The 27,073-nt window shown below is 48.7% G+C and overlaps 1 protein-coding gene across 1 annotated transcript in view; it reads right to left on the minus strand.

Annotated features, from left to right (window-relative positions):
• Positions 1–3,034: 3,034 nt before the first annotated feature.
• LOC147972263 (uncharacterized) overlaps positions 3,035–27,073 on the minus strand; it is a 79,943-nt gene continuing 55,904 nt past the window's right edge. Inside the window, exons 2-3 of the mRNA XM_087524278.1 lie at positions 3,236–3,325; positions 3,035–3,136 (exon numbers count right to left, since the gene is read on the minus strand). Coding sequence (XP_087380404.1) covers positions 3,035–3,136; positions 3,236–3,325 — 192 coding nt within the window. The remainder of the gene's footprint in view (positions 3,137–3,235; positions 3,326–27,073) is intronic.

Raw genomic sequence — 27,073 nt, forward strand, 5'->3', positions numbered from 1 at the left:
GAACAAACGAAGAGATTATGGTAGGGTATGAAACCACCTCAAAGTTATTCTTTCCAATCAATCCGTTGGGCTGTTCCTATAAGTGTCACAAACAGCCCTAGAGTTCGTACTAGAAGAACACCTTAAGACACAAATCAACCAAAACCCTAATGTCACATAGATAATCCACTGTCACCTCAAGTATCCGTGGGTATGATTATACGATATGCATCACACAATCTCAGATTCATCTATTCAACCAACACATAGGACCTCAAAGAGTGCCCCAAAGTTTCTACCGGAGAATCACGACGAAAACATGTACCAACCCCTGTGCATAGGTTCATGGGAGGAACCCGCAAGTTGATCACCAAAACATACATCATGTGAATCACGTGATATCCCATTGTCACCACAGATATCCACGACAAGACATACATCAAGTGTTCTCAAATCTTTAAAGACTCAATCTGATAATATAATTTCAAAGGGGAAACTCAATTCATTACAAGAGAGTAGAGGGGGGAGAAAACGTCATAGGAGCCAACTATAATAGCAAAGCTCGCGATACATCAAGATCGTACCACCTCAAGAACACGAGAGAGAGAGAGAGAGATATCCAACATAGCTACTGGTACATACCCTCAGCCCCGAGGGAGAACTACTCCCTCCTCGTCATGGAGAGCACCGGGATGACAAAGATGGCCACCGGGGAAGGATTGCCCCCTCCGGCAGGGTGCCAGAACGGGTCTAGATTGATTTTCGGTGGCTACGGAGGCTTCTGGCGGCGGAACTCCCGATCTATCATGCTATGTTCTGGAAGTTTTAGGGTACGTGAGTATATATGGGTGCATGAAGTACATCGGTGGAGCTTCAGGGGCCCCACGAGGCAGGGGGCGAGCCCTAGGGGGGGTGCCCCCCACCCTCGTGAGCACCTCCCTTGGCTCCTGACGTGGGGTCCAAGTCCATCCAGTAGCTTTCCTTCCAAAAATATCTTCTCCAGTTGATTTCGTTCCGTTTTGACTCCGTTTGATATTCCTTTTCTTCGAAACACTGAAATAGGCAAAAAAACAACAATTCTGGGCTGGGCCTCCGGTTAATAGGTTAGTCCCAGAAATAATATAAAAGTGGATAATAAAGCCCAATATTGCCCAAAACAGTAGATAACATAGCATGGAGCAATCAAAAATTATAGATACGTTGGAGACGTATCACATGCGTGGGAATCCGTGGTCATATATATTATATGAACATAAAGAGACAATTTTTGTATAGTTTGTGGCCATTTGCATTATAAAATGAATTTGGCCGTTAGGTCATTTGCTATGCAATGTCAGTTGATTTCAAACGATGCAAAAAAAAAGCCAGCACATTCACACAAAGCAGAGCAAACGATGCAAAAAAGATGCAAAAATACGGATCTAGCACGTTCACAAAAAAGAAAGCAAATGATGCACAAAAGCGACGGAATTCGACAGCCCAACCAGAGTTTGGTTTCCTTTTGGGCCCAATAACGTTTATTTTTTACAAAGTCTGTGGAGGGCGAGCAGCCGAGCACAACGAATAGGATCGCCTCTCACGGATTGCCCCACGATCCAAGAATGCAGAGCCGTCCTTGTGATCCAACGGCGCGGAGCCTGCACACAGCCAGCCCACCTAGTTCCTTCTAGAAGGCCAAATCTGAGGGATGTCGCTTGGCGTGAGGGTATGATCGGACGGCTGACTTTGGGAGCTAGGGTTAGGCGAAACCCCGCGGGGTTTAGAGGGGTTTTGAGCTGGTCAACGGGGTTTTGAAGGCTTTGACTGAGCATAACTAATTAAAAAATAATCGAAAAATATGAAACCTTCGTCGTTCGTCGTTTTATAAGACACACTAATGAGGAAAGATACTAAACTTGGTCTATGGTCATTTTCATGAAAAAACCCTAGCTGGCATGATCGAGGTCAAATGAGCGCCATTAATTTAAAAAAATCAAAAAAATATATAAAACTTGCGCACAATGTTGTCTTATGTGTCATGTTACCAACCAAAAATACTAAACTTGGTCTATGGTCATTTTCATGACAAAACCTTCACACATATGAGCTACCACCTACATGATTTCATAGAGTTCAAGGAGAGGAGGTGGTGTTACCTTCTGTTTTTGAAAAATTAAAAAAATCACTAAACCTTTATTTTAAAATGAATTAGAAGGATCTGAAGTTAGTTTTCCATTTTCATATTTCAAAACATGGCCTATAGTTTTTATATTAATGTTGTCTTATGTGACATGTTACCAACCAAAAATCATAAACTTGTCCTATGGTCATTTTCATGAGAAAACCTTCACACATATGAGCTATCACCTACAAGATTTCAAAAAATATGAAGATTAATTCAATAGGTGTTAATAAAAAACATTTGGCTCATTTAGAGTACGTCCAAAAAAACTTGATTACAAATGGGCTGTTTACCCTAGCCTAGGAGCTTATTTGGAGCACATTTCTCAAATTCAAATTTCTTTGACCTCCTCTAAATCACCTCAAATTTTGCACACAGGATCTCCTACACAAACATAGATAGTTGATAATACATCTTCATTAAAATGTTGTTTTTTGCTCTGTTATTGGAATATTTGATAAAAGGGAACCCTTGATCAAATGATGGATTGCAGCATATTTGCAGCATATGTGATAATTGCAGCACCTGAACTTTCAAAACACTGAAACAAATCATAGCAGATAAATTTAACAACACAAAAATACCCAACATAGATAGCCACATGCATATAAAATTCATCCAACCACCAAAAGGTAACCCACATCCTGTTCACAAACATAGTTCACCACATAGTTCAGCAAACAACCTAAAGTACTTAAAACACATCATAACATCATAACATCAAGGAAGGGGAGACATGACTTTGGCTAGGGAAGCATGCTGCCCCACAATCTTGTAGTCCTCGCCGTGGATGGCCACATCTTCTGCATGAGCTAGAAGGTGAACAAAGCGGCCGGACATTGGCTTTGGCTTGGTGGTGCAGTAGGGGCATCACCAAGTTTTGGTCTTGCTCTTTTAGTAGTAATCCACGCCCTTGATCCTGATCTTCTCCTTTTCCTTCTCTTTGAAGGAGGCGAAGTTGCCGCAGTCCACATCCACATCTTCCCCAGAGACATACTACACACATGAATGAATTACATTTGTACATTATAGATTCATGGGAATACACCATGTCAAACGAAGTAAATGAACAATCTAAATTTCAAGTAGGCTTACCTCATACTCTTCGTCGTCACCATACGCTGGATCGTATGGGTCTTCGAAAGTATAGTCTATCTTCCTCCTCTTCCCCCTACCATCATCCTCCTGAATATACAATTACATCCATCACTAGTAAATACATAAGCCAATTGAAAATTTAGATATGCACATATGACACATTGACCATAGGGCTAATATACTATGATCCTATTTGCATTTTCCATTGTCATGCACACACATTGAACAAAAAGCTAATATAACTACATATTGAAATTTAGATATGCACACTTGATCATAGGGCTAATATACTATGATCCTATTTCCAATTTCCATTGTCATGCACACACATTGAACAATAGAGCTAATATAACTACATATTGTGAACAACAGAGCTAATATAACTTTCAAATAACTTGAGTACATTAAAAAACCCAATCTGTGAACACTAAAAAAATCTAATAAGCATCAAAGAATTAAAAAAACCAATCTGTTCACAACATCTAGCATTTTTGCAACGAATTTATCCAAATCTAAAAACCCTAATCATTGCAGCACCTAAAATCATAGTTCACAACATCTAGCTAGCATTTTTACAATGAATTTATCCAACAAACCCTAGTCCAAAACCCCCAACACATATAAAAAAGCCCGGCCCATCCGTTGAACCAACTACTCTAACCATCTGAACTACTGTATGAATCACAATCAAACTTACTCTACAATCTAAGCAAGTGCAAATACCTGCTCCTCCACGGCAGGCGGCGCAACGGGGGCATCGGGATGGACTGCGCCACTCAATGCTGTCACCTTCTGCAGTCATCAGGCGGAGCCCGCCACATCCGCGGCGGTTGCGAGTTTCCTCGCACCGCCGTGGACGCCGCTGACATCCGCGGTCACCGTGCCCTGACCCTGCAGCTCCACCACATCTCCGGCCGCTGCGCCAGTTTCGCCACGAGCGTCAGCCATCTGACAGATAGAGGTGATGAAGGTGAGGAAGAGGATGCGGTGGGGGAGAGCGAGACGGTGCGGTGGAGGCAGTGCAGGAGAGCAAGACGACGCCGGTGGGGGAGAGGAAGATGATGCGGCAGCGAGGGGATTTCGGGGAAAATGGTAGGGGCGATGGAGGTGGTTACCCTCTTTATATGATGGGACGTTTCGGGCATGTCCATGGACACATGCTACCCCATGACCGCGGTCTTGCGAGCGCCCATGTATATGCGGCCCCACTCGTCAGCTAACTGTCAAAGCAATTGACCCGACAGGAACGTCCGTTATAACCAATTATGAGGGTTTCTGGCAGGGGAGTGGGGAAAAGTGAGCAAAAGTTAACAGAGTGGGGATGAATGAGTAGAGCTAAGGAACCAGGGGCACAGAAATAAAAAACCCTAAAAGATATTACTCATATAAATTGAACAACCATTATTCTCTGATTTAAATGAATAATCATATTGCATCAAACAAGATCCAGATATAATGTTCATGCTCAACGCTGGCACCAAACAACAATTATTTAGGTCTAAACTAATCCCGAAGGTAGATGTGGATGTAGCGTGCCAACGGCGATCACATCGTCTTTGGAACCATTTCCCACGCACATCGTCACCTTGTCCTTAGCCAATCTTCGCTTAATCTGTAGCCCCTGTTTCAAGTTGCAAATGTTAGCAACTGAACCAGTATCAAATACCCAGGCACAACTGCGAGCATTAGTGAGGTACACATCAATAACATGTATATCAAATATACCTTTCACTTCACCATCCTTCTTCTCCGCCAAATACTTGGGGCAGTTCCGCTTCCAGTGACCAGTTCCTTTGCAGTAGAAGCACTCAGTCTCAGGCATAGTTCCAGACTTGGGTTTATTCACTTGAGCAGCAAGTGGCTTGCTGTTCTTCTTGAAGTTCCCCTTCTTCCCTCTACCCTTTTTCTTGAAACTGGCGGTCTTGTTGACAACCAACACTTGATGCTCATTGGGATGATTTCGTGAAATTCAAGGATTCAGAATTATCTAAGGAACGGTCGAGAATAAACAAGGCCAATGCCGCAAAAAAAGATAAGTTCCATATGCTGGGGCCAGGTGGCTATGCAGTGGGAATGCCTAAGTGGGATAAGTCTGAGAAAGAGATGCTGGATGCAGGTGTCACTCCAGAAACATTGAGCTGGCCCCCCAGGTGCAGGACTTGGTTCTATGTGAAATGGGGGGAGTTGGACCCGAAGACAGGCAAAGTTTCGAAGAAGGCATGTCTGGACGGAGCCAAAGATAAGCTACTTGTTGCAATAGAAGAGGCTCGATCGGGGGTGTTCGATCCCAACAGAGAGAACGATGAGCTTACGCGTGCCCTGGGAAATCCTGAACACCCGGGTAGAACACGAGGCATGGGCGCTATTCCGTGGTATGAGGAGTTTTCGGACTGGAACGCTGACTACAAAACCCGTGCGAGAAAGAAGATTACGGAGGAGAAGAAGAGGAAGATGGAGGAGGAGCATATGAAGCTAGACTATGAACGCCTTCAAGGCCTAGAATCAGCGCACACGGACTTGGCAGTCAAATTCCAGCGGCAGAAGGAGCAGATCGACTCACTTAGCCAGCAAAGGGGGTCTCAGCAGCTAGCGGATGATCCACCATTGGATAGCACCGTCCCATCCATGCCGAGAAGCAGCATGGGTTCTGCCCCGGGCGACGCATTGCTGGATAGCTACCCAGTGGATGACATCATGGAGAACACTAACTGTGAGCTACACTTCAAAATGAATAACATATCCATGAAGGTGGCGGACGCCCTTGCTTTTACAAATCCCCCCGAGGCAACCTTCCATTGCAACCCGATTCCAGCGGGCTATGCTCGTGTCTTGGTTGATGAGGTGGTGGACCAATATTCGGGGCTAGAGCTTGACATTCCTGGAGGTGACAATGAGCACACACTGGGAGAGGCCAACCATCGTATCAACCTATGGAGAAAGGATTGCATCATCTTTCGAAGGCCACCGACACCGCGTCATCCGACTCCTCGTCGAAGTCCGCCACCGAGTCAGCAGACTCCCGCTCCTCCAAGTCCACCAACGTGTTAGGCCACTCCTCCTCCAAGTCCGGCACAGCTTCAGGCCACTCCTCCTCCTCCAAGTCCGGTAAAGCGTCAGGCCACTCCTCCTCCAAGTCCGGTACAGCTTCAGGACACTCCTCCTCCTCCAACTCAGCCACGTCATCCGTCTTCGCTGCCTCAGCAATCACGGAAGAGAGCCGCCTCAGCTATGGTGTGTAGCGGTACAAGTCGAGGTAGTACTGGAGGTACAGGCGGAGGCAAGCGATTTCAATATGGTCCAAGCCTCGCGCCTCTTCCGCAGAGGCCTTATGACAAGTCCGAGGAGGAAAACGTAGCCATATCGAAGGCCGAGGTGGAAGCCCATTTTGCACCGAAACCGCAACCGCCGCCAAGGGAGAAAGTGCCTGTGGAAAAGATTGACCACTTCATTCGTATGGCTAGACCACCAGCTCCCAAGCCTGTTGACACAGACTATGAGTGCCACATCAAGAAGTTAAATCGAGCACATCTACAGAAAGAGGCGAGCTTGAGCTCGAGCAAATCAGCTGGCAAAAGGAGCGGTAAAACCGTTCCCCAGCTGGTAGAACAGGCGGCGCAATCAATCCTCCCGCTTGTTGTGCCAACAACACATGAGAGTAGGCGTGCCCAATATTATTGTGGGCAGACCGTTAACGTTCTCGGGATGGGCGATGTGGTAATAACCGAGGAGCAAATTGCGCAGGCTGAAACGATCGGGATCACTGTTGGACAACTCCTCGATATCGAGCCCATGTCTCCAACTAGAGAAGAGGAAATAAAACGGAAATATGTCCGGGGCCAACCTTTGGTCGAGCCAGACGAGGTCAATAAGCTCCCAACGAGAATGTATGAATTGCATCAGTGGTACATGGACATTACCAAGATTTCCAATCGAGAGTCCCTCAAGGTGAATGTCAAGAAGGATCATTACTACCATGAGAAAGCTGTGATCGTTGAGTATTCAGAACTATTTCAGCTATACAATCAAGACGCACTCGACAAATCTATCGTCAGTAGCTATTGTCTGTAAGTGATTTCTTTCTGTAATTTAAGTCTCAAGCTAGCTGTAGTGATCATTTTGATCAATCATTACCTGTAATTATCCTCACTATATTCTTTTCTCTGGTATTATGCAGGATGAAGATTTATGAAATGAAAAAGGTGGACGCTATGGCATTGGGTTCGGTGACCCAAATACCATTAATGAATACACATGGAAAATAGATTCATATTATGAAAAAAGTGTAGAGGAAAGCATGCTAGAGTTCTTCAAGCGTTGTTTTGCGGTACGCCAGACCCCTCCCGATGAACAGGATCCCGTTTCGAACGTGGCCGGTCGAACACAAGGCCGTTTCCTCCATTTTGCGGTACTCTAGGCCTCATTTCCATCGCCTGTTCCGTCCAAGCCCTCCCGATGAACACAACCATGCATTCCGTTCCGACCCAGCCGGTTGGCTCCCACGCGTTCCATTGCCTCCCGATGAACACAATGCATTATGTTGCCTCCCCATGAACACGACACATTCCGTTGCCTCCCCATGAACACGACGCATTCCATTGCCTCCCCATGAACACGACGACGACGATGTTTCTCCGTTCCAACCCAGCCATGTACACGAGCCTTGGCCACACATATGCGCGAGTAGGCGTTCGAGACCCTGCCCGTATGTATGTACATGGCCGTATTTTCTTTCTTGCACCCTGGCCGCTGTATGTACGTGTACATGCTATGTATGCGCCTCTACTACGACACCTACACGCCTCTACTACGACACGTGCGTGCCTCTACATCGACTCGTATATATGTACATCCACGTTCGCGACCAGAATGACAACGCTACGTACGCTTCGACCAGGTGGGTCCCGACTGCCAAGCACTTCCTTGCCTGTGAAGGTGTAGCTGCTGGGTCCCAGCAGTAAGGGGGGAATCATTTTTTTTTCCCGGACGCACCTCCTTGGGTGCGAAGATGTAGCTGGTGGGTCCCAGCAGTCAGGGGGGAATCGTTTTTTCGGACGCACTTCCTTGCGTGCGAAGATGTAGCTGGTGGGTCCCAGCAGTCAGGGGGCGAATCATTTTTTTTCGAAGGCACTTCCTTGCGTGCGAAGATGTAGCTAGTGGGTCCCAGCATTCAGGGGGAAATGTTTTTTTCATGAAATACGGTGGCCGTCCGGTGGGTCCCCGCTGTCAGGTGGAAGAATAATTATTTTGCGCATAATAAGGAGTCACTTCCTTGCTGCGGCCGTGGACCCAGTTGTCAGCCTCTCCACGTACAGTCCACATCCGATGGAAGCCATTCCTTGACCACGTTTACCACGCCATGCTGAGAGCACCAGGGCGGTGGATGACGGCGAGGCCTTGGAAGGGGATGATGCGGAGCCGGCGAAGACGCGGCAGTGGATGCCCACACGTAGAGGAGTATGAGGGTTCACTCGTTCGGCTGCGGTGTGAGGTTGCCATCGCCACAAAATAACAGGGGGTGTGGGTGCGTAGAGGGATGGCCTGGCCAGCAGTGGGAGTAGTAGGGGGCGGTGAGGCCTCCGCGGCATCACAGCCGGCCACGGGCGGCAGGAGTAGGCGGCACGACCGACGCTTCTTTGGGCGGCTGGAGCAAGAAGACCAGAGGTTGAAGAAGCACTACGGCCGTTGGATGGACATCGTACGGTCACTTGAGCTAGAATCGTTCATATATTGAGTAAGTTGACAAAGGCCTCCATCCCAGTCAACTTAGTAGGCCCCCAAGTCAGGCTCCCACCAAGGTGGGTCCCAGCTAGCAGGGGGTATTCATTTTTTTGTGCGTAATAAGGAGGCACTTCCGTTGGGTCCGAGCTGACAGCGGGGGGAACGTTTTTTTCGCGAAATATGGTGGCCCGTCCTGTGGGTCCCAGCAGTCAGGGGAAATGGTTTTTTCCACGAAATACTGGTGGCCTGCCGGTGGGTCACTGCTATCAGGTGGAGGAATAATTATATTCCGCATAATAAGGAGGCACTTCCTTGTGGCTGTCGTGGACCCAGCTGTCAGCCTCTCCACGTACAGTACAATTCCGATGGAAGTTGGTTGTTGACCACATTTACCACGCCGCACCGAGAGAACCACGGCGAGGCCTAGGAAGGGGATGACGCGGAGCCGGGGAAGACGCGACAGTGGAAGCCCGCGCGGAGAGGAGTATGTGGGTTCACCGGTTCGGCTGCGGTGTGAGGCTGCCGTCGCCGCAGAATAACTGGGGGTGTGGGTGAGTAGAGGGATGCCCCGGCCAACGGTGGGAGTAGTAGGGGGTGCTGAGGCCTGCGCGGCAACACAGCCGGCCACGGGAGGCGGGAGTAGGCGGTCCCGCCGGCGCTGCTTTGGCGGCTGGAGCAAGAAGATCAGAGATTGAAGAAACAAGACGGTCGTTGGATTGACATCCAATGGTTACGTCTGCTAGAATCGTTTGTTGACGTATATAATAACTAAAAAAATCTTGCATACGCATCAAGTAAACAGGCCCACAAGTCAGACCACTCCCTCTTTTATACTCGAGCCAGATGTGAAAAAATTTAGAAATTATAAAGTAATTGCCAATTTGTCATCTGTTTTTATATTTACAACCCATTTCATATTACTTTCAAGATTTGCAGGCGTCTTGAAAGAGTTGCAGCCCATCAGGGCATAGAAAAATAAGTAGGCCTGGATTGGGTATTCTTCAGAAAAAATAAACTGGGCTCATTTCCACAAAGAAAAAATAGCTGGCTGGTCACATGGTGAACATAAAATATAAGCTTGGGCTAGACGGGCCACAACCCAGTTCAAACCCTCCTCCGTCTCAACAATACCAAACAAAAAAATTACTGCTCGAGTAGCTACGTCCCAGGTGTCAGCCGATCATGTGATGTTCTCTTGTCTATTGAGTACATACGCTCACAATGTCGTGGGTCCCAGATGTCAGGAAAACACTAGGAGGAAGCATTTTATTTTTCCATACACTGACGTGGTGGGCCCCTACTGTCATCCTCTCCACGTACTTCTGCCGATTCCTGTTGTTTTTTGACCATGTTGACAACGCGAGAGGGCGGCGCCGCTACCAGTGCACCAAAGCGTGCGGAGGACGTCGGCGTTAACGATTTAGGAGACGGTGGGGCGGCGATGCGTGCGCTGAGGTGCAGCCAGCCGTGGGAGGCAGAAGCCGGCGGCCCTGCCGGTGCTGGTTTGGTTTTGGCGGCTGGAGGAAGATAGGACTGAAGAAACACGACAGACTGTAAAAGCAGCATGAGTATTTAACAACCTTAACTGAAACCAGGAGAGGCACTTAACAACCAAAGCTGAAAGCTGTATGAGTACTTATACAGGTTTAACCGTACAAAGCACGCCTCGAACAATGCTACTTTTCCTACAGTTAACCAAGGGTGAGGCCGCCAAGCCCCAGGACAAGGCCCAGGCGCCACCCCGTGCATCCAAAACCTTCTGAAAGCGGCTTCATCTCGCAACGTGGTCAATAAAAAGGATATTTGCCTTAGAGCCATGGAAAAGCATGAACATAATCTTCTGTCCTATTCTCCAAGATGGACGAGCCTTCATTATTTGAGACCACCCATGAATAAGTATCTTTTCACCTCCAAGGGGAATTGAGTAGGTCGACATAAACATCATGTTGTGACCAAGCGCAAGTCTGACCCGACCATGGTCGGGCATTTGTATAGGAACAATAGAACTCGGCAGTTCCTGTTTCAAGAAGATCACAGCTGTAAAACTATGTACAAACAATAGTTTATGAAGAACATATATAATAGAAAACAGCTCGTACCATAAGTTTCTCGACACAATTGGACCTGTTCATCGAGTGCAGCAGTGGCACACATATCCCACATGGCCTTCCACCATTGAAACGCCCCACAAGGAGCTCAAGACGATCAATAAAGTGTAGGAACTTGTGGACGTCGATCTAGTCAACTTCAGTGCCATTAGTAACAGCCGAGTTATTACAGAGTAACAAACGAGCAGATTGCTTAACTCTGAAAAAACCTACACGTGCCACCAATTATAAGAAAATATTAGTTAGAAGTAGCATCTTCGTGAGAGATTCGTTGCTACTTCTAAAGTTAAATTGTGATTAGTTAGACAGAATAGGTGGATTAAGAAGTAATCGAGGCAACAAGCAAGAACCAAATACAAAACTAACATGGATGAACAATTGGAACGACGTCAGGGTGGAAGATCGCAGTGAAGATGAGACCAGGTTCTGCTATTTACATCAACATTCGTGCGCCAACTTTCAGTCCGTAACACTTGAGAAAGTTTATCCAAGTTCGGCCATAAAAAAAGCAGCGATCTTCTAGGTTCATGAACCCAACTCGGAACTTATATCCATGGCTTGTCTTCACTGTGACCATTAAACTAGTGTATTCAGTTATGCAAAGGCCGAGCATCTTGAGTACATGTGTTCTGGTAGAGCAAATAGTACACTGCAGGAAAAATAATATGAGAACACAGCATGTTCAAAAAAATCCCACCCTCCCGGATAGAAAAGAGGATTCTAGGAACATACTGTGCGCATTTCAAAATGCTGTGTTAGGATGAGAAGGAACAAGTGTGGCATCTCGCCGAGGGCGCAGAAACCTGTAGGGTACTCGCACTTTGGGCACTTTAAATGAAACACACTAGATTCAGTAGGAAGAAAAATGCATCAACGGCGGCGGCTGCCATCCTAGCATTACCTGCGACCAAGGGACTTGGATTTATTTGGGATGGATGAAGAATTTGTACCTGGTTTTCTATGAGAAAACCCTATGCAATCGCCGAGACGGGGTTTTCTCCGAACAAGCAGACAAGGGAGAAGGGGATTCAGGCCTAGTGAAATATTGCCGCTTCATCCGTCCATCTTACTACTAAAGCTGGAAGGGGGGGGGGGTTGTTATTTGACGGCTCATTGGGCATTACTGCGGCGCTATGACCGAGGTGTGTCCACCGTGGAGTTGTGCACTCTAATTTGTGCATATGGCACGTGGACCCCGTTGCCCCACATATCAGCGAAAGGAAGCAGAAAGACAGGAGTAACTAGTAACACATAAATATATATTTTTGACAGAGAGATGCTCCCTTTGTAAAGAAATATACAAATCTTTTATATCACAGGCTCACCTTGCCGAGAAATATACTCCCTCTGCAACGCACAGGCATTATGGGGGTTTAGCTGAGAATATAATACTTAAGTAGGCTCACGGTTCTGGACTTTGGGCCGTAGGCCGACCCTGCATGTTTGGGGGCCCACGTGTTCTACCTCAGCGCTTTTCATATTGCAGGCGATCGGTACGGGGCTGGTTTTAGATGCTGTCGCAAGGAGAATACACAAAATTGAATAAAGCACGACAGCTGTTGGAATGAAATCGAACGACAGTTCCTAACCAGCAATCAGAGTTGCAATTCTATCAACGATATACCATGTGATAAATAATACTGTCGTACTACTTATACACATAGGACATGTGTTTGACCATGCCAGATTATTACATCAAAATCTCTCGGAGGATAGATCAGTTCGACAGTTGCGTGCTGCTACTGAAGAATTTCAAAGTTGATTTGGACCAGCTCTCCTTGCTAAGAAAGTTCGATTTTGACATCATCCCCTACCGCAAGATATGATTTCGATTTGAACCTTGACCATCCTTTAGCATCAATCATCATGCGACCATCCTTTGTACTTACTGTATATTGAGCAGGTTCATTCACACCAAGGCTGTGCATGGTAAGAGAAACTTGGCCCGGTCACCCGGATTGTTGAATGACTCCCTCGTTGCTCTAGGAATTCTCTGTTTGCAAACAAGAAGACATACCCAAACAGTTAGATCAACACAGTGAATCATGTGAAACAACATGGAAAGAAAAAAGAACGAAGCACTTGGGCGGCCAATGCTTACCAAGAAGGGGGACATGTCGTTTTTTGTAAGGACTTTGGTATATGAAGTGCGAACTGCAGCCCAGTCTATTGTCGGTGCAACTGCACGGGCCAGAGCAGATGCAAGTGCAAGTGTTGGTCCAGGTGCCGAAGCCGCTGCTGCTGCCGGAGATGGTGCTCCTTGTAGAGCTGGTGCCGGTGTCGATGCCCGATCCTCCGGTAGATCAGACTGATCCGCTGACGCAGTCAGTGCCCAATCCTCAGCTGGATCAGACTGATCTGCTTCCGCTATAAGTGCTAGAGCAACTGCCGGTGCTCGATCTGTGCGAGACAGTGGTGATCGTGTTTGGTCTGCTATGATCAGCTTTCTAACTTGACTAGGATCTGTGATCGTGATCCAGTTTTTTTCTACATTTCTTTTAAACGCGAGAAAGACTAATTGTGGCGTTTTTGTTAAACCAAACTGCAGTTCATCATAGGGATTCATCTTGTACTCAGACAATAGACTGATCCAATTTTTTCCAGTAATATAAGTGATGGACAGTGCCTTCGTTACTGACACGACATAAGAAGTGAAACCTGCAAAAATAGCCATCGTAGAGCAAACCAAACGGTTTATTCCGTGATGAATGTCACATGGCAAAACCTGCATCGTAAAATTGCAGGAAACGAAAGAAAACATGACATTAAATCAATAAGATTTAGACAGTAAATCAATAAGATTTACTTGATGTGACACGAGTGAATCCTTACCAGGAAATCACTATGTTGAAATACTAAATAGAAGATTAATTGTCCAACTATGCGTGGCATGCAGGGGCCCCGCCTACTCCAACAAGCAGGACAGTCCAAAGGTCGTGACAAATCGTATGGACCGAACATCCATGGGATTGGAAATCCTGGTGGGTGCAATAAACACTGCAATGCATACAGATATTGGAGTGTAACTGTCGGTGTCAAAACCGGTGGATCTTGGGTAAGGGGTCCCGAACTATGCGTCTAAGGCGGATGGTAACAGGAGGCAGGGGACACGATGTTTTACCTAGGTTCGGGCCCTCTTGATGGGGGTAAAACCCTACGTCCTGCTTGATTAATATGGATGATATGGGTAGTACAAGAGTAGATCTACAACGAGATCAGAGAGGTTAAACCCTAGAAGCTAGCCTATGGTATGATTGTGTGTTGTCCTACGGACTAAAACCCTCCGGATTATATAGACACCGGAGGGGGCTAGGGTTACACAAGGTCGGTTACAAAGGAGGAGATATACATATCCGTATTGCCTAGCTTGCATTCCACGCCAAGTAGAGTCCCATCCGGACACGGGACGAAGTATGCAATCTTGTATCTTCATAGTCCTACAGTCCGGCCAAAGGACATAGTCTGGCTGTCCGGAGACCCCCTAATCCAGGACTCCCTCAGTAGCCCCTGAACCAGGCTTCAATGACGATGAGTCCGGCGCGCAGTATTGTCTTCGGCTTTGCAAGGCGGGTTCTTCTCCAATTTCCAAGTGTTTGTAAGTAGTATACGGCCCCATAAATGTTGATCCTATTGGCTTCTGCGCCCAATAAGGGATACCCCTCATACGTCGAACGAATACGAGGCGCTAGGGCATTTTTACATTCGCCCCCCTAGCCAGGTAAATAAATTGTCTATTAAAGGGATTGGGATTCTTAGATCCGATCCACGCCATCCTCCACTCAGCGAGAATCCATCAGAGCGTGTTTCGGAAAGATCCATTCTAGCATGGCCGACCTCTGTAGCTCCTCCTCCCGCCCTCGTAGCCCTAAGCTTGGTGATTGGGAGAGGTGTTTAGTCCCACACAGTCGATTAGTCGAACTGTAGACCAAGGGATTTCTCCCTCCGGTGTATATGGTGCCCGTTCGAGCCAGGACCGCCACCTACAATGGCGGGGAGCAAGCGGAGAACTTTCCCTGTCCCTCCATGGGGGAACGGGTTTGCCTTGTTCCTTACTTACTAAGGGGACTCGGATTTCCTATTCATCCGTTCCTCCGCGGGCTCTTGGAGTTCTACGGCCTCCAATTACACAATCTCACCCCTGCCTCCATTCTACACATCGCCGGCTATGTTGCTCTCTGCGAGTTGTTCCTGGGCTGCGAGGCTCACTTCGAGCTGTGGAAAAGGCTAATTTGCCTCGTCCCTCGCACACAGAGGGAACCACTTTATCAAGTGGGCGGAGCCGAAGTATGGCGCATCGCCGATACCGGATATCTGTCCGGTACCCCGAAGAAGCCGTCCAAAGACTAGCCTTTAGAATAGTTTTATATGGAGGACGTTCCCCTTTCGGATCCTATTTGGCGGGGTCTTCTTGAGTTCAACAATGCTCCTCTGAAGAAGCGCCGAAGTTGGCCCCCACGGAGCCCCCGGGTGGAAGATGACAGAGAAGTCCTCTATCTGATGAACCAGATTAAGGCACTAGCTCAGTCAGGATTGACAATAACCGAAGTTATGTCGATTTGCATAATGCCGGGAGTGCAACCACTTCAATACCGTGGGCACCCCTTGTGGTGTTTCAACGGGGAGGATGACGCCACCCGCTACCGGCATAAGGGTCCGGGCGATGCTGCCGCATTAGCCAAAATTCTGTCCGAACTGTTCAAGGGAGAGGAGGAGGAGTTCACCCGCATCAAGCCACGGGATGGATTCTCCATGTACAATCCTCCAAGCTGGGTAAGCTATATCCCCTTACTTCCATTTTCCCGCATTTTTCGTTGTAAGTATTCACCTTGCCAATTTGCGGCAGGAACTGCGAAAAGCCATAAAGGAGGTCAGCAGCCCCTCTCCACAACCGGAGGACCCTGACCGGGCCCTCGACTCCGGACTCGAAGAAGATCCGGTTATCTACGTGGAGCTGATAAACTGACAGTTCTATCAGTTAAGCTGCGACGATGCCATGGTGGCCATTACAGCCGACTATCCCGGCTACTCCCTACATCGCACGTAAGAAAAACCGAAAAGTCCCAACTCAAAAAAGTACGGTTCCCTTTTAGACACTTCACCCACCATATTCACATGGCCTTTTTTTACAGGGAAGGCATTCCGGACGCCCCGCAGAACGCGCCAACAGGAGGCACCGAGGTCGGGTAGGCCAAAAAGGAAGGCGGTCAGGACGGAGACGCCGGCGCAAAGGTACAACAAACCCTGCTCCGTGGTTGTCGTCTTTCTCGAAATGTAAAGGCGCCCGTGTTTATTTAACAGAAAAAACACTCGCCGGAATATGTCCGGCGATGTTGCCGATCACGCTTCCACCAGTCGGGCACCAGGACTGGAAACGGAGGCAGAAGCCGATATGGGGCAGGCGCCGGATAATCCCCCTACAGAGGATGCGGATACGTTATCCGCTACAAACTCAGAAGTGGAAAGCGCCATGAATCATAGGTGTGGCCGGGCCGTACTCCATGACACTTGTTTCTCACCAGAGGCGTTTGATGCCTTCAATTCTGGAGAGGCGTACTGTCGGTGTCAAAACCGGCGGATCTCGGGTAGGGGGTCCCGAACTGTGTGTCTAAGGCGGATGGTAACATGAGGCAGGGGACACGATGTTTTATGCAGGTTCGGGCCCTCTTGATGGAGGTAAAACCCTACGTCCAGCTTGATTAATATTGATGATATGGGTAGTACAAGAGTAGATCTACCACGAGATCAGAGAGGCTAAACCCTAGAAGCTAGCCTATGGTATGATTGTATGTTGTCCTACGGACTAAAACCCTCCGATTTATATAGACACCGGAGAGGGTTAGGGTTACACAAGGTCGGTTATAAAGGAGGAGATACACATATCCGTATTGCCTAGCTTGCCTTCCACGCCAAGTAGAGTCCCATCCGGACACGGGACAAAGTCTTCAATCTTGTATCTTCATAGTCCAACAGTCCAGCCAATGGATATAGTCTGGCTGTCCGGAGACCCCCTAATCCAGGACTCCCTCAGTAGCCCCTGAACCAGGCTTTCAATGAGGATGAGTCCGGCGCACAGTATTGTCTTCGACATTGCTCCAGCGCCCAAGTTCGCATTTCCCACCTCGACCTTCTCCAACCATGTCCGGAGCGGGAGGCAGGTGGATGGTCTCCTCCGTCACGGAGGGATACATCAAGAAGCTAAGGAGATCCGGATACCTGCCCGACGACATCGCGCACCGGCTCCCTGACGAGGGGCAGCTCATCCCCACCCCTAGGCCCCATGAGAGGGTTGTGTTCCTTACCCATTTCCTCTGCGGACTGGGATTCCCTCTCCACCCATTCGCCGGGGGCTCATATTCTACTACGGCCTAGATTTCCACGATCTGGCCCCGAACTTCATCCTCAACATCTCGGCATTTATCGTCGTGTGCGAGCCCTTCCTCCGCATCAAGGCCCACTTCGGCTTATGGCTGAAGAGTTTCAATGTCAAGCCGAAGGTAGTGAGCGGCCGCCAGGCTGTGGGGACCCCGACTCATAAGTCGTGATCACCGAATGCACGTGTACAGTGATCCCAGAGATCAATGCTCACTGAACACACAGAAGCTAAATAACAAGAGTCTTACATCCATACATATTGTCTTACACAAATTATGACCATTATGGTCAAGTCTTATATAGATAAAGCCTTAAGGGCTGAACATCAAATGAAACATAAGCAGCGGAAATCTTCGTCAATAAATAGAACCCATGCCATCTGCCTTAACCCTACATGCATTCTGACTGGGAAGCGTCCTAGTTCGCATGTTCGTCTCCACAGAATTCTTCTTCGAACTCCTGTTCTTCCATGCCTGGCCAATTAAATAACCAGTGGCAAGCCAATGAGTACTTTGAATGTACTCGCAAGCAACCCATGTTTTGGTTCAAGATACAACAATGCATGATATAGGTAAATTTTTGCGGAAAGCTAGTTTTGAGTGCAATGGCAAGTTCGACCACTCATAAGACATGCATCAGGAGAATTCAAGTAACCATGAGGACAGGTTACAGATATCAACATAAATAGAGCGGGCACCAACCCAACTCTATCATGTCAAGTCCTTGACTTAACCCAAGTAGTTCTTCCCACTTATCCAATCACACACACTGGTTTGTAACATGTGGACGTAGACCAAGAGCGGTTACCCAACTGTCCTTGACCGTGGACACGGCTATTCGAATAGTTTTACACTCTGCAGAGGTTGCACACTTTACCCACAAGATCCGGGGAACATCCGTGTCATCGACGACCCGCGGTACCTCAAGTACCCGGGGTAAGCACCCGATCACTATCTTTCCCTAGAAGACACTAACATAGAGTCCACTCGATTGGCAGTAACCCCCGTGCCCAACATTTCACATCTTAAAATTGTGGAGCCTCGCTCCCATTTTCATCACATACCACAAGCACGGGGTACCAACGGTGTGTACGGTGTCCTGTGAAGACAGTCATGGCCGCCCTACCTGGCACGACCCCGTCCCGAGAGAGAGCACCAACTCTCCCCGTCACTAGTAATGCGGGCACCAAGCTAGTATCGGTCTAGGTAATTAATAATGCCCTTTCCCATACAAGGGTAGAGTGGTTGCGCATGTAAGGTTGGAATAACGGTCGCAACTTTAACCAATCCGTTTTAAAAAACAACACACACACTTGCCTCGGTACACCACTTCGTCATCAAGTGGTTACCCAACTCATCATCTCCCCCGGGCATAAGTGGCACCCGGTGGGGGTTTTCGAAAAGTCCTTGAAAATACTTTGTCTCCATCACCATGCATATACCCGTCCCTTTTGTGTAGCACTACTTAGCATCCTATCTATTCCCACCGGCATAACCCTCATAAGGAGCTAGGGTCATGCACAATGCAAGTATCAACAAGGAGGAAATGAAGGCAACCCACCAAAGTGGCTACCCTCTCATCATGATTCCGATGCAACAATAATAAGGTGATATATGAAATGCATAAAAAGGGTTTCATAGACATGGTCAAAGGGCTGCTTGCCTGGCTCAACAAAGTCTTCTGGGTCTTCAAAGTCTTCTGGTCCAACTCCTTCGTCAGCGACGCAATCTATCATCACAAAATAATAACGAGAAAATAAGGCAGTAATAAAACAGAAAAACCAAAGTGCTCAGAAAAATGTCAACTTATTTTTGTTAAATACTAGGTTGAAAACTAAGAAGGGGAAAATTCCTAGTTTTGGATTTGGAGTAGCAGAATAGGAGAAATGGATTTACAAAGGTATATTTAAATGCTTAAAATCACATTTAAATATTTACAGTGAAGAAAAGGTTGTTGGATTTGAATGAAAGTTGCACCATTAAATTGGTGGGATTTTTACAAGATTTTAGGAACTGGAATTGTTGCATTTGGATTAATATTTAATACTGTGGAATTTTTGCAAGTATCCAGAAAAAGAAAAAGGGGAAGGAGCACTGTGCCTGCTGGGCCAGAACAGCTGCAGCGCAGCAGGCCCAGCCAGAGAGGCGGCCCAGCGCACTGGTGCACGCTCGCGCGCTAGGTTTAAACCTGACGGGCGGGGCCCAGGCGTCAACGAGAGAGAGGGGGGCGATGGAGGGGAGAGGCTGACAGGAGGGGCCCGCCTGTCATCCCTAACCCCGAGTCCGGGCGGCTGGCGGGCTCACCGGCGATGATGGAGGGCACGGCGAGGTCGGGCGAGGGCACGGCTGGGCTCAGCGTCGTGTCGCCGTTCGGGTGGAGGTGGCGGACGTCACCGGAGTTGCCTGGCTTGCCGGCGACGAGGTCTCGCGGCGGAGAGGCTTCGGGTGGTGGTCGTTCCGGTCGACTCCGGCTGCAAACGAGGCGGGGAAGAGAGGGGAAATGATCAGTGGGAGGAGGCGGTTTCAAATCGGGGCAGAGGAGGAGCGGGGGAGGCCTGTACCTCGCGGACTCCGGGGAGCCGAAGCGGTGGAGCTCGAGCTCGATCTCGAGCTCGGGCGGCTCTGGAGAGGAACTGGGGTTGCAAGGGGAGGGTTTGGTGGCGCAGAGAGCGAGTGGTGAGGAGAGAAGGGCTCGGGTAGGCCTTTAAATAGGAGAACGGTGACGTCCAGTAGACCCGTGCACCGGCGAGCTCACGCTCGTCGCTGCAGGGCTCGGGAGGAGCTAGCGCCGTGTCTGGGGTGTTCCTGGGCGTGGACTACACCGAGGGGAGCTAAGGGATAGAGCGGGGAGAGGTTAGAGACGCGCGCGTGTGAGCCGCTCCATTGGCGCGCTCGGGCGGCCTCTGTTTGCTAGCGCGGAGGCGCGGGGAGGAGGAGAGAGGAAGGGGCAGACCGCACAGCGTGCTGCAGACACCGAGGCGCATCGGCAGGCGCGCGGGGGATGCCCGAGGTGGCCGGAGGCGGTTGGAAGGGGGCGGCTACAGTGCGGGAGCGCACTGTAGCATGCTCCAGAGTGCCTAAATGGCATGCCAAGCCATTTTCTATGCTTGTGGGCGTGCCCTTGCATGTCCAGTAGTGTTTGGGGGGTGCTAGGGAAGGGATCTTGGCCTTGGATGCTTTGGATGGCCAGTGGTGAAGAGAGAGGAACGAGAAGAGTGGAAATGGGGCTGTCCAGAGAGAGAAAGTGAGGGTTTCACTCCCAAGTAATTGATCTGAGGACTTGCCATTGCTACTGGAGGTATAAGGTGACTAGATTAAGCTCTGGTAAAAAGTTGAGCTCATGAAGAATAGTGGAAGGGGTCAAAACAGTGGTTTTTGTAAAATGGCAGAAGGTGTTTGATAAGGGTTTTGGCAAGCAAATGATTTCCAATTGCCATGATACTCCACAGGGTGAAATGACACATATAATTAGGGCCTTCCACAAATTTGGAGCTTATTTGGGCAAAGTTGCCAATGCAACTTTTGTAAACCCTAGAAATGTGCAGAAATGGACTTGTGTAGATCTAGTTGAGCATAACACTTCTCCTTGATGCACTACTTGGTGTAGTGGCCTCATTTGGCCATGTGATCAATCTCAAAAAAATTGGGGTTAAAGAGAGAAAGTTGGTAGTACAAACTTGCTCAAATTTGGTTCTGTTCAGAGAGAGTTTTGGGGCATTTTGGTGAACCAAAATGACTTTAATTGACTTGAGGCTTTGCAAGGTGATCACAACATGCATTTGTGACTTGCTGGATTTTTCTTGGATTTGTATGAAAATATTTCCTGTAGAAATATTTCAAATCCTTGAAATGGGCAGAAATGGTTTTGGGAGGTTTTGTCCAATATTTTGATCATGACCATATGTTGAAACTCTTATATATGGGAAATATATGTCCACTGAGTTTCCCTGATTTTTGTCAAATATTTTTGAATCAATAAAATAATTTTTCCCTATTAAAGACCATTTCTGGCCTTAAGAAAAAGCCTTTAAATAAAATAGGAAAATAACTTTTAAAATTATATTTTTGGGGTTTATGGGTATCCTATATCTAATAGGAGCCAAAAATACTTTTGGAAATATTTTTGCTGGCCTTAATTAAGTACTTGCAGTGCAAATCTCAATTCAAGGGTTTTTGGAAGTCTAATTTTAGAAAATACTTTTTGGCCAAATTATTTTTGTAAGAAAATACTATATTGTACTATACACATGGCATGATCATTGGGCAGAAGTTTGGGGCAAGGAGATGAAGTATAGGAGGTGAAGTTGTTGACTTTGCAGAGCACATGAAAATCACAGAGAGAAAACCAACTTCAAAATTAAAAGCCAAATAAATGCAAAAGTTTTTGTTGGTCCAAATTTTCATGCTTTATTATTGCAAAATGAAGAGTTACAAAATGCAGGGTGTGACACATGCGGAGTGCGGAGGCGCCATGGTGGGCAAGATGCCCAACGTCACATGGCTCGAGGGCTCCTTCATGGAGACCATAAAGGGGTCGCAATCGGGGTGGTTCTACATCATCGAGCCGCGTGACCCCAAATGGGTAGCGGCCCCCGAGTTCCGATCTGGCTTCCCCACACAGCTCACCTCATGGCAAGAGAAGGGCCTGTCCTGGGGTAGTTCGGGAGAGCTAACCGGACTCCGAACATGTATTCAAAACATGGTGAACAAGAAGCTCAAGCTCGTCAACGTAGTCCAGGTCATGCTCAACCGCCGGATCCTCCCGTGCCAACAACGGGCCTTCAACTTGTGGGAGTTCGACCCGACGCAGCACCGAACTTTGAACAGGCTCTTCGACACAACTCACGAAGATGCCTAGAGGGTGCTATTCAAGAGCGCTGAGGTCCCCCCTCCTACTACTGAGGATCGCAGATTCAGCACGAAGCACCAAGCCAGCGCGGTAAGCTGCTTTACCTCTTACAGGATACTTGTTTTTAATAGCTTGACTCCATGTGGGGTCTAAACTCCCGTACCTTTGACAGGACTGGCAGGAGACGGCCGGACAGATCGACTGTCCGGCTCCTTTTCCCGAAGGCCCAGCAGACGCTCTTCTGGCGAAGATGCCGACTTCGGCTCCTTATACAGTGCCACAGAAGACCAAGAAGGCCAAGGGAACCCGAAAGAATTCCCGACGCCAGGCGTCATCGGACTCACCGTCCGAAGACTCTACGGCGCAATCCTCCCCCGAAGACGAGGAGGCAGAAGAAGATGCTCCCCCTCCAGACGGGGGAGACAAGAAAAGGAAGGCCGCCCCAACTGGGAGGCCGAAGGGTCCAAGAAGGGAAGGAATCTCCCTCCGGACAGCTCTACCACTGCCGCCGACGGTGATGACGAGTGGATGCCCAGGGCCAAGCCCCTAGGGAAGTTGTAAGTATTCGGATACCAGAGTAACTCATAGCATTCCTTTGTCGCACTACTTCACCTAACGCCGAATATGATTATGCAGGCCACCCCGAGCCTGTATCGACGTATCATCAGACGCCTCCCTGGGCTCGTCGGATATGGATAGTGATCCAGTTCCGACCGCGACCTTCCCTCATCCTGCGGACTTCGCCGAGGTGCTGTCTCAGGAGGCACCAGGTCAAGGGGAGACAGTCCTGGAGGTGCCTCAAGGCGGCCTCCCGAACTCTGGGAGCATAGGGGACAAGGCCCCTGAGGGCTCCGAGTTCGGCCCTCAGCCGAACACCGCGCCAGGACCTCAAGTGGTTCCGGACTCGGGCAGGTGGCCTCCTTCTAAGAGGGGCAAGAGCCTGTATTGGTGACCTTTGTTCATCTAGAGGCACCGGACAATCTGCTGGAAGGGCTTCGCAACGCTTCCATCGACGAGGAGCACCGCACTGTTATGAGTGCGGTGATCCAGAAGGTTCAGTCCGCCAAGAGCGGATTGACTAAAGCCTGTGCCAGCCTTCTAACAGGCTTTGAGGTAAGTGTTTAAAATATAGGAGAAATATTACCGCATAGACAGTAGCCCCTGATGCTCTGTTCGGTGTTCACAAAGAAAAGCCGAACAGAGGATGAAACAATATGCAGGCTTCGCTGCTGGCATCCGCCGCACTGACTGCGGAGGTCGCCGTACTGAAGCAGGACCTTAAAGGGTCCCAGGACGAGCTCGGCCTTGCCAAGAGGCAGCTCGAGGAGAACAAAGGTAAGTAGTACCTATTCTATGGAGATGTATAAAAAGAATGCGATTGCAAAATGACAGGATCATCATAAATTTGCCAGGGGCCACGGATGAAGTGGCGACCCTAAAGCAAGCGTTGTCCGAGACCGAAGATAAAGCGGCCAAGGAGCGCACCGAGCGAGAAAGGCAAGAGGCTCGGGTGGGCGAGGTGCAGCAAGAGCTCCAGGCTCTTGTGACGAAGCACAGGGCATTGGAGCTTGACTCGAAGACGCGAGAGTCTGAGCTTGCCGCGGCCCTCGAGAGCGCAAAAAGTGCCAAGGCCAAAGCCCAAAAGGCCCTCCAGGAGATCGATGCAATGAAGAAGATAGCGGCGGGTAAGGCATTCTATATGCAAAGCAAGCATGTAAAAGTAAATTACCGATTACTTACCCGAATTCGGAGCTCTCCAGGACCATTCGCATATTTGCCCCTCAGCGTGTGGGATGCCGTGAAGTTTTACTGGGCCGAGGATGGAAGCTCAACAGAGAAGTTGTTCAGGGCCCAGTATACAGGGACCGAACACCCAGTGTCTGTGAGCGACTAGCTAAAGCCTGGCGACACCCTTCCGAATAGCTACTTCGGCCTGGTGAGGCGGCTTGTGGATGCCTGCCCGCGGTTGGAGGTCGTCAAGCGATCCGTCTGCATTGAAGGTGCACGTCGGGCTTTCACCCATGCGAAGTTGCAATGGGTCAAGCTAGACGCCATGAAGCTGATCAAGGAAGGGCCGCTGGAGGGCAAGGATTATCGCCACCCCGAGATGTACTACGAGGGTGTTCTGCCGGGTGCCCGTCTCATAGCGGACGTGTGCACGAAAGATTTAATATTTGAGTGAAACATGCTCGTGTGATCCTGTATTTATGAAAGCTTGTTCATATGCGCTATGCAACGCTTATTTGAATTTAAAATATTACCTTCTGTTTGGCTGTTTATCCAATCTAAGAGATGGCTAGTCCTCGGCTTCTGCCCCCATGCCACGATTGCTGGGGTGTTCGGGATAAACCTGAGCACTCTTGTTCCCATTTTTGGGTCCTTCGAGGGAGGCGCTTAGCACAACGAACAAGGCAACCAGACTAATAATGCTTTATCACTCTCACTTAGCCATAGAATTCTATAATTTTAAATTTCGGCGAAGCCCCTAGTATTTGGAAGGCCGAATTTGGGGCGCGATACACACCTTTAAGCCGGACAGGGCCGGCCCCTCGCTCTAAGCGGCATAAGTCTTTAGAGACTATAAACCTCGCCGAACAGCGACCGATATCTCGCCTTATCATGACAGTCAGTTTTAGTTTTCTCTACTGAGGTGCTAAGCCCAGCAGAACCGGGGCACAATCGCAGTAGTTCTCCTAACGCTACCTTAGCCGATAGAGCGGAACGTAAGGTACCAAAACATAGGAGCCGGGAAAACCCAACATTTGACCAAAGACATGATTCGGAGCTGATGCATATAATGCTATAAGTTCGGGGTGCCGCACTTGTGAAAGTGTTCGGACTTTTCACACCATATTGTGGGGTACGTAAGCCCCTGGTGTATTGGTCGTACCAAAGTGTACGGTTGCAAGGCGTCATTAATGAAGACATATATATATATATAACAAGAATGCAGTAATGGTCGTAATGTTATGCATTGTTTATTCAAAAAGGTGCGTTGAAGCAAATGATACAGATAGTGCGATAAGCAAAAAGTAGGATTATGTCCCATCCAAGGGCAAGCTAAGGAATAGTATTAAAGCAAATATTTCACTCATTATCGTAATCCACCTGGGAATTCCTTTCTGTGATGTAGCTTTCTGCCTCCTTGGTTGCTGCATCATGTGTTCGGCAATCATCCTGCCGGACAGGGTTTCCAGAGATTAAGGTCCTGAAAAAGAGAAAAATAACGAAGCAGGAAGCCCCTAGTGCGGTTTAAGCCGCGTCTTGGGACGTGCCGCAGTTGTGCCCCCTCCCCACCTGTGCCCATGGTATTTTAATGCGTAATTATGTACACGTGGCACGAGTTTCACCTCTTGGCTGGGACTGGGGTGGGGGCCGCATTGCTACGCGAGCTCAGATCGTGCTAGGTGGTCTAGTTGCCGATTACTCCGAGCGTGCTTGAGGGTGTCCGGGTCTTGAAATGCCGAACTGGTGGATTGCCTTGAGAGGCTGCTTTGCGCTTCTGCTGCGAGGGCTACAGTGTGTTCCTCGGTTCGGAGAGAGCGCTCTGTGTTTCGATTGACTGTAATAACCCCATGAGGTCCTGGAATGTTGAGCTTTAGGTATGCATAATTCGGTACCGCATTCAATTTCGCAAATGCGGTTCGCCCGAGCAGTGCATGATAACCACTGCGGAACGGGACTATAGCGAAGATTAACTCTTCGCTTTGGAAGTTATCCGGGGATCCGAAGACCACTTCCAGTGTAATTGAGCCTGTGCAATGGGCCTCTACCCCTGGAGTAACACCTTTAAAGGTCGTTTTTGTGGGTTTGTTCCTTAAGGGGTCTATACCCATTTTGCACACTGTGTCATGATAAAGCAGGTTCAGGCTGCTGCCGCCATCCATAAGGACTCGAGTGAGGTGAAATCTATCAATGATTGGGTCTAGAACCAGTGCGGCGAATCCGCCATGACAGATACTAGTGGGGTGGTCCCTGCGATCGAAAGTGATCGGATATGAGGACCATGGGTTGAACTTTGGGGCGACTAGCTCCAACGCATATACGTCCCTGAGCGCGCGCTTCCGCTCCCTCTTGGGGATGTGGGTTGCGTATATCGTGTTCACCGTCCGCACTTGTGGGGGAAACCTCTTCTATCCTCCGGTGTGTGGCTGCCGGGGCTCCTCCTCGTCATTGCTATGCAGCCCCTTATCCTTGTTTTCGGCAATTAACCTGCCGGCCTGCTTGAACTCCCAACAATCCCTGTTGGTGTGATTGGCTGGCTTGTCTAGGGTGCCATGTATTTGACACGAGTGATCAAGTATACGGTCCAAACTAGATGGGCCTGGCGTACTTTGTTTGAATGGTTTTTTCCGCTGACCGGGTTTAGACCCTTTGAATCCGGCATTGACTGCCTTGTCCTCAGTATTATCGGTGTTAATGCGGCGCTTATGTTTGTTGCGACATGACATGCTATTGCCATCCTTGGTATCCGAAGTACCATGGTTCTTTGACATGTTGTTGTTGTGAGCCAGCCAGCTGTCTTCTCCCGCATAAAAGCGGGTCATGAGTGTCGTGAGGGCTGCCATAAACTTCGACTTTTCCTGACCAAGGTGCTGGGCTAGCCACTCGTCACGAATGTTATGTTTGAAAGCTGCTAGGGCCTCTGCATCCGGACAGTCGACGATTTGATTTTTCTTTGTCAGGAACCGAGTCCAGCATTGCCTGGCCGATTCTTTTGGCTGCTGAATTATGTGGCTCAAGTCATCGGCGTCTGGTGGTCGCACATAAGTGCCCTGAAAGTTGTCGA

This window comes from Triticum urartu, chromosome 5A, assembly GCF_056163025.1.
Source record: "Triticum urartu cultivar PI428250 chromosome 5A, HENAU_Tu73, whole genome shotgun sequence".
Lineage (NCBI taxonomy): Eukaryota > Viridiplantae > Streptophyta > Magnoliopsida > Poales > Poaceae > Triticum > Triticum urartu.